This window comes from Notothenia rossii, assembly GCF_949606895.1.
Source record: "Notothenia rossii genome assembly, chromosome: 6".
NCBI classification, from domain to species: Eukaryota; Metazoa; Chordata; class Actinopteri; order Perciformes; family Nototheniidae; genus Notothenia; species Notothenia rossii.
The window spans coordinates 4,773,690-4,781,806 of NC_136909.1; the positions used below are offsets into that span (position 1 = coordinate 4,773,690).

The following is an 8,117-nucleotide window of genomic DNA, read 5'->3' on the forward strand; positions in this document are numbered from 1 at the left end:
GTGAATTGCACGGTTTAAAAGGGTTCAGTTCTTTGATGGTAAGCTTGGGAGAGCTTCTTTATTCTTGTTTATACGAACGTTTTGTATTATGTGCTGTATTTTCTGTAGTTTTGTGTGAATGACTGTCATGGCCTGGCTCTTGGCCATGACAAAGAACGTGGAAAGGACAACAATATAAAGAAAGATATTTATTGTAACGGATTCAACAAACCAAAAAGAGCTACTATCGTGGGGTGTGTTGGTCAGTAAGATCAGAATCAGATCAGAATACCTTTATTAGTCCCACGGAGTGGAAATGTGCGCAGTTACAGCAGGAAGAAGAGCCACAAATAGCTTAATGTTACACATGTTAAATATGTGACATGCATTAAAGAAAAGTACTACGTTATGATATAATAAAAAAATAATAATTACAAAATAAATAGAAAATACACATCCTGTAACAGTTCTTAAGATTTAGCAGCCAGGTATATATTACACAGTTATTAATGGCATTTAAATATATTGCACATAGTTTGTTCGTATTTAGCATAAACGGGTGATCTAGTCTGTGTTGTGGTGTGTGTGGGGGGTGTGGGGGGGGGGGGTCAACTAGGGGCTGTGCTGGTTGTATAGTCTGACCGCTGCAGGAAGGAAAGACCTGCGGTATCTCTCCGTGAGAGTAGTGTGGGTCTGTGAACATGGTGTGATGCAAGGTGTTCAATGCCAAACTAAAACAAAGGGGAAACCGAAGCATAGACCAGGTAGCTGCTCTCCCAGAGTGCTCCAACAGAGAGCGAGACTCTGGCTCGGGCCAGGTGCCATCAGTCAGTGCTGATACGGAGAAGGGAGAATCATTAAAGGGACATACACATAACAGGGACAGCAGGGACACAGGGGGTCGTCACAATGACCCCTTCAAAACGAGATGTTTCTCCTCGTATCAAACGTCTGTTTCTAAAATTACTTTTATTTTATCTTTACTTTGACCAACTTTTGTACATCATGTATTTAATTAGCGTGTGCTTGCCTCTTTATTTAACATGTAGACTACCTTTTTTCACTTTTTATCTACACTGTCCCTTTTATTTCCTTTTGTGGGAGCTGCTAGGCTTTTTTTATTTATGAAGTACTGTATTCTCTGTAGTAGTTGTAGTGGTTGTTTGAGTAGTTGTAGTAGTAGTAGTAGTAGTAGTGGTGGTGGTGGTGGTGGTGGTGGTGGTGGTGTGCAGACTTTGTGTGAATGACCCCCTTGAAAACAAGATGGTTCCTCCTTTAATTTCTCCTGGTATTAAACGTCCTCTGCTCTGCTCCCTCTCAGAACCCAGGTCTGGTGGACCAGTACGTCGGCACCCTGCTGAGTCTGGACCCCAGCCCCGTCACCCTGGCCATGCTGGGCGTGTGTTTGGACTTCTGCACCGCGCAGAAAGAGAAAGCCACCATCGAGAAACACAAGGTGAGATTCTAGGATTCAAATCCCAAACCTTTATTGGTGTTGTAGAGTTGACGACTAAGGTGAGTTTATTTATAAAGCCCATTTCATACAGTAGCAAGTGTTTTCTTTGCCTATCTGCAGATATCGAAACCTGATGCAATACTTACATTTTTCTAGATAAAAAAACATGTTATCTATATTACAATTATGAAAGTAGATGAAACGTATATGCTAGTTGTAGTGTATGCATTGCATTCAGAAAAGAAATCTGCATTCAAGCTGTTTCTTCTAGATATTATATATTTTTACATTTTCTCTTTAATTATTATTTATTTATTTTTAAGTACTTTTGTATTTTCAGGTGTACAATTACGCTGATTTCTTTGTCTTGTTTTATTTATACTGTATGTAAATAATACATTTGTATTTTGAATCGAGTACACGAGTGGACAAACTAAGTCATTAAATTAAAAATATTAAAATAAAAATAAAAACTACTGAAAATTCTAAACTGAGCCCAAAGTACTCGACCGGTTTAGACCTCATTATTTTACAGAAACAAATGTAATCCCAGATAATGTTTTTATAAACCTTGTTTCATCTCATTAAGAAAGAAAAAACTGCTTTCATGCTGTTCATTTATATATTTGTAAAGGTTTATACATATATACAATTTATTTATTTATATATTTCTTTCTTAATTATTCTTTTTTTATTATAAGTGCTTTCGGGTTTTCAGGCGTACAATAATGCATATTTCTGTGTCCTGTTTTATTTATACTGTAGGTAAAAACAAAGTACATGAGTGGACCAACTTAGTCAATAAATACAAATTATACAAAAAAAGAGAAAAACGAACTTCAATAAAAATGTAATTAATAAAATAAAAATCTGAAAATTCTAAACTTTGCCCACAGGTCTCACACCATTGACCAGTTTTGCTCTCATTTTTTAAATAATAATATATTACATTTGTATAGTCCCTTTCAAGAGACCAAAGGCTGCTTTACATAGTGAACAAACAACCAAAAGGGGCAAGCCATTGTACAGAAGTGAATGTAATCTGAGATGTTTATGTGTTGTGTGTTGCAGAGTGCCGTGTTGGAGCTGTACATCAAGTCGGTCCTCATGAGTAAAACCAAGCCCCAGCAGCACATCCTGGACCGAAGCAGCTCCTTCCTGCGTCACGTTTCTCACTCGGAGTTCAAAGACCTGCTGCTCCCGACTCTGCAGAAAACCATGCTGAGGAGCCCCGAGAACGCCATGCAGAGTGAGAACTCTCTACACTGCATTCAGACTCACAACAAAGCAAACAGAAACACACTGAGAACAACAAGAGAAGAGCAGGGATATTGGCTTTTAAAGGTCCCATGTCATGGCCATTTCCACTGGTCATAATTCCATTGTTTAGACCAGGGGTCGGCAACCGCTGGCACGCGGCACCGTAACCAGTGGCACACTAGGAATAAGTGGAATAAGTGTGCAAAAATATTTAAATTGTATTTTCGGATCCTGAACGAGACCCCCGCCAGAGCGCGTCTCCCCGTTACCTGCAGAAGGAAGCCATGCACGCAACGCAGCCCCGCTCTCTTTATCTCCAGGAGACTTTCTGCCGCTTTCCTCTGTGGTGCAGTGCTGATCGTTTCACCACGGAGGAAAGCACTTCACAAATTGCAGTACCCATAAGGAGCTGTACAAATGCCACAGTTTTTGCGTGGCTGTGTCTTTAATTGAAAGCCCAGTGGCGATCTGCTCATCTCTCATCGAAATAATATGCTACAAAGGGGCGGACTGGCCATCTGTGTGTTGAACTTTCCTGTCGGCTCCCAGACCGTAGTCGAGGAGGGCAGAAGCAACAAGCTTCAGGTTCAATAACCCACTTTAGCTTCAATGACTGGAGAGAGGCGAGCTCTTCTTGGGAGGCCGTTGCATTTATTTAGCTGTTCTTCTGTTTCACAAAATACATCACAGACCTCTGTTTTTCTGCTGCCTCGTTTCACTTCCAGAAACATACACAAGTTCCCTCACTGTCGCTCTACCATCCACACACACATATGCACAAGCCACACCCCTCTTTCTCTCTCTCTTAAAGGGACAGCGATCTCATCTCACTCTGCATGACCCTAATATCATAACATGTGTGTTCTGGAGAATCACAGAACGGACGATCATCCTTATTATTATGCCGTTTAAACCAATTATTTAATTGTGTTTGTTAAATTCGACATCATGTAAGTTGCGCTGACAGGTCCACACACTGCTTCCCCGCAGCGAGGCTCCCCCCGCCCTCCTGCTGATAGTTCGCTCCTCTACCTCCCCCCCCGTTGATAATTATCGATCGTTGGCACGCTGATAACAATTTTTTTTAAAAATGGCACTTCATATCAAAAAGGTTGCCGACCCCTGGTTTAGACCCTCCAGAAAAACGCGGGCAATAATCCTTGATTATGCGATTAAACATGTGGGGTTTTTATGTGATTTTATGCGGTGAAATTGCGGGAAGTTGCGAAATATGCGGGAAAAAGAATAACAATTTTTTTAAATATTGGGCTGTCTTATTTATTCTCTCTCACACACAACCTGCCACTAACGTTAAACCCCTTTACTATTCAATTAAACACATTCAATGTTTATTTATTGTAAAAGCAATTGGGCTATTTTAATCACACACACACCACCCCCCCCCCACACACACACACACACACTTCTCCGCCTCATTCTGTTTTCATTTAGGGTTTTGGAGGTTGATCCCTCGGTGAACGTGAGTTGAATGGCTTTCTTGTCCGCAGCAGCAGAAAGCATTTTCGAACGTTTGAATGAATCAAAGTGGGTCGTCACCGTCGATTTTCTCTTATGCTCCAACACACAGTTGCACGGGGTGCAGAATAGTTTCCCCCCACTTTTTGCCCGGTCTTTAGTAGAAATGTTCGTTGGTAAATGAGCTCTATACAGTGTTGTTTACATTCTGTGATGCGCGAGCTGATGACGTCACGTCAAGACGAGTTCACTTTTTTTCTTCTTCAACTTTGTGTTGAAAAATGCGGGGATTATGCGGCCTTTTAAAAATCTGCGCCATTTTGCTGATTATGCGGTAAATTCTGTGATCGCTGAATCGCGTTTTTCTGGAGGGTCTAATTGTTGAGGTCTACTAAAATAGAAAAATAATGTGCAATTTTCCAAACTCACATTGGTTTCTCAGCATCTCTGTAAAGTATGTGTAATAAGCAGTATTCACTTTCTCCACTAAACGGAACCGGAAAAGCATGACATGTGACCTTGAAAGAAGCCAAACCCCTTGCTGGTGCATTCATTCAAATGAGCTAAACTCTGCATACGAGCAGTGGGACAAACCCCCAAAAGGCATAGAACAAAGAACACGTGTTTTTAACTTGAATATGTCTACTTTCCCATAACCGATTATCTCATGTGCCTCTGGAAATAATGATCAGTGTCTCTCCATTTGGACTTAATGTCCGCAGAGCATGCAGTAAAGCAAAGACTACATCAATACCTTTGTAATTTTAACACTCAAACATCCCTGAGAACGCAGAGTGAGACGCTTTCCTAACCATTGTTTTAGAAAAGTCCTCTCCGGAGCATCGACTAAAAACAGAAACGATAGATGTGAAAATGAACCCTGAATATTGTGGCTTTCAAACCTTCCACTGATGAGCGAGGCTGGTGACATGCCATCCAGAACGATGAGCAGTTCAACAAAAGGGTCTCTAAACGAAAGATTTTGATTTGTGTTAGTGTATTCTAGAACCCTGAAGCCAGAGAGACTGGAAGGAGTCAAGGGAAGCGTATAAAAGTTAACAGCATTTAATTACACAAAAGATGCGGTGGTGTACAAATGAAATGTGCGAGTGGCGGCTCTCCCCCCATGCGTCCGGTCAGCCCAGGTCAGGGGGTAGAAGAGATACATTCTTGGCTTGCTCTTCCTGTTGTCATCTGAGGTCTTCTCCTATTGGCCGGCGTCGTCGGGGGGCGGGTCCAATGCAATTCCTGCCTTTTTCTGTTGCTAATTTACATCATTCTGGTGTCTGTGGTTATTTAAACATTCCCTGATAAACGATATTCAGCGTCAATAAACGAGTGCTAATCCCAGTGTGCTCAGTGAACAACATCACATGTCAGTTCACCTTCGATTCACGGTTTGAAAACGTAGCATTTCGCCACATGCTAATGCTAACCGGAAATGAAGAATTTTCAGAATAAAAGTGTCAAGTTAATAGTGTGAACTTCCGGTTTTTCAGAATAAAACTGATTTAAATTAAATAGTGTATTTAATTCAAATTACGCCATATCAACATTGATTTTAATTTCTAACACTTAAAATTGACCTGGTCGACAAACTGTTCCACTCCTCCTACTCATCAGCTCTCATCAATATCCTCACTCTCATGTACAACATATGCTGAGGGGAGTGGGAGTACAAACCGGAATTAGATTGAATCTTTCCAAACTTCCTCAGCTTACTGAAATCATTGATTTGTAGCGTTGGGCCTTCTTAAACCGAGCAGCAACTATTTCCACGTGACATTATGAATTATCACAGATTTGTTATTGTGTTATTTAAATCGTCGACAGTACTAATAAGAACATGTTCTGGTTTCTCTCCAGCTGTTTCCTGCCTGATCTCGGCTCTAACTCTGGACCTCAGTCAGTACGCCATGGATATCGGAAAAGCCATCGCAAGTAAGACCTCAAAACACGCTCGTTTATTTACTTTACTGGAACAAATCCCTGAAGCATGCACTCAGCGGTCATCAGGGTGTGATTTTGGAAGGTGTGTGTGTTGTAATATATGTCTGTGCTGTGTGTCTCAGGCCAGCTGAAGGCGAACAACGTGCAGCTGGCGGAGGAGGCGGTGCAGGCCATGCAGAACCTGGCGAAGCAGTGCAGCGATCCGTCCGCCGTGCAGGACATCGTCACGCACCTCTTCCAGATCCTCGGGGGTACATTTCACCAGAATCAGTGCTCAATGCAAGAGATTTAAACACAGTGGACGAGTTGTTTCCTGTGCCAGTGGACGAGTATGTCTTCGTGGGGGTGTGTCGTGTGTGACGGCGAAAATGCACCGTAATCCCTGTTTTATAAAAAGTGTAAATTGACGATTAATTGTTTTTTAATGTTTCTCTCATTGAGTCTTCCTTTTAAACTCTCAAAGTAAAATAAATACTGAATAATACTCAAACAATAACCTTTAATACACCTTTTTCCACCCGAATTAGTGTTTGTATGCCAGTTGTAAAACCCAGAACTGTATTAGATTACATTAGATGTCACTTGTTAGATAGGGTTTGAACCTGTGACCCCCTGATCCCAACACATACGCACAACCCACTGCACCACACGTTTCCCGTTTTGCTAACTGTATTAGCATTGCGCCTAAAGGTTCCCAGAACGACTTAAAGGCGATAAATACTCTGACGGCCCGTCAACACTACAGCCATCAAAACATCTCGAAGCTGGGCGTGTCTGAAGCTTGGCGATTTTTTGCGACCAACAACCAATCACATGAACCTCCCGCCCCCGACATACAAAGCAATAGCAATGTTAAAACGAAGTAAACTGGATATAAACTCTCCAAACAGGCGAAAAAGCTACCAGTTTCACCCACTGTCTCTGCCCCCTCCCTCCATGCCTGGTTCCTCCGGTTTGTATCCCGGTAAATAGTTCCGTTCGTAAAGAACCGGGTGATTTGCTACCGTAATATCTCGTTTGGAATATGAGGAAATGAACTGCGGTCTGGCTCTCCCAGCTTACACGCGGTTTGATTGGCTAGCGCTTGCACTGGCGGGATTTGCATAAACGGGATTTGATTGGCTGATGCCGATAGATGTTCGTGATGCTTGCAAAGCCATGCCATGCTCCCCACAATGCAGTTCGGCAAAGATTACAAATCTTCTACGTCACCCCATTCAAGTGAATGAGCGAAGCGTTGAAAGCATTTTTCGATGCCTGTCGTGTAGACGGGCCGTGACTGTTTGAAAAGGCTGATTTATAAACATATCACCAAACGTTTTATTTTGTGTTTTTCCAGTAGTTAAGTTGTTTTACTGTCTCTAAACTGTCTTGCCATTACTTTAGCTTGTTTTATTTTAGGTTAACTCTTCGCTTGTTTAATTACGGTTGTTAAATTAATTTTAAAATGTATTTCTGTTTCACTATATCTTAATATTGGAATGTGCAATATGAATAAACTCACGCCTAACAATGTTTTTATACTTCCTGTGTTTGCAGGGTCCGAGGGAAAGCTCACCGTCGTTGCCCAGAAGATGTGTGTGTTGTCAGGTAACAAGCCTTGCATTGCAAACACTTATTATGGGATGTCTGAGATGCAGCTTATTTGAAACGTGCATATCTTCACCTTGTCTTCAGGCATCTCCAGCTGCAGCCATCACTCCGTGTCGGGAACATCGAGCCAGACGCTGAGCTCTGCGGTCGCTGTGATGTTCATCCCTTACCTCCAGCAGGAAGGTATGGATTTAACAGATTACTACACTTTATGTAGTCTTGATGGAACACTGGCAGAAACAGACATAACATACGATGCTTTTCAAGATGAACAGTAAGAAATTCATCCTGCTTTGATGAGCCGTAATCTCTGGATCATTTGCAGATATTGTCATGCATCCCTAAACATGTTTTATTGTTAATAATGACGGACAAGGAAGCAACTAGAAGTATTATTGCCATT

At 41.7% G+C, this 8,117-nt stretch overlaps 1 protein-coding gene across 1 annotated transcript in view; it reads left to right on the plus strand.

Annotated features, from left to right (window-relative positions):
* gcn1 (GCN1 activator of EIF2AK4) overlaps positions 1-8,117 on the plus strand; it is a 59,769-nt gene that overhangs the window by 5,734 nt on the left and 45,918 nt on the right. The window contains 6 exon segments of the mRNA XM_079687074.1: positions 1,301-1,435; positions 2,507-2,684; positions 6,038-6,112; positions 6,244-6,372; positions 7,661-7,711; positions 7,799-7,971. Of these exon segments, the coding sequence (XP_079543200.1) occupies positions 1,301-1,435; positions 2,507-2,684; positions 6,038-6,112; positions 6,244-6,372; positions 7,661-7,711; positions 7,799-7,971 (741 nt within the window).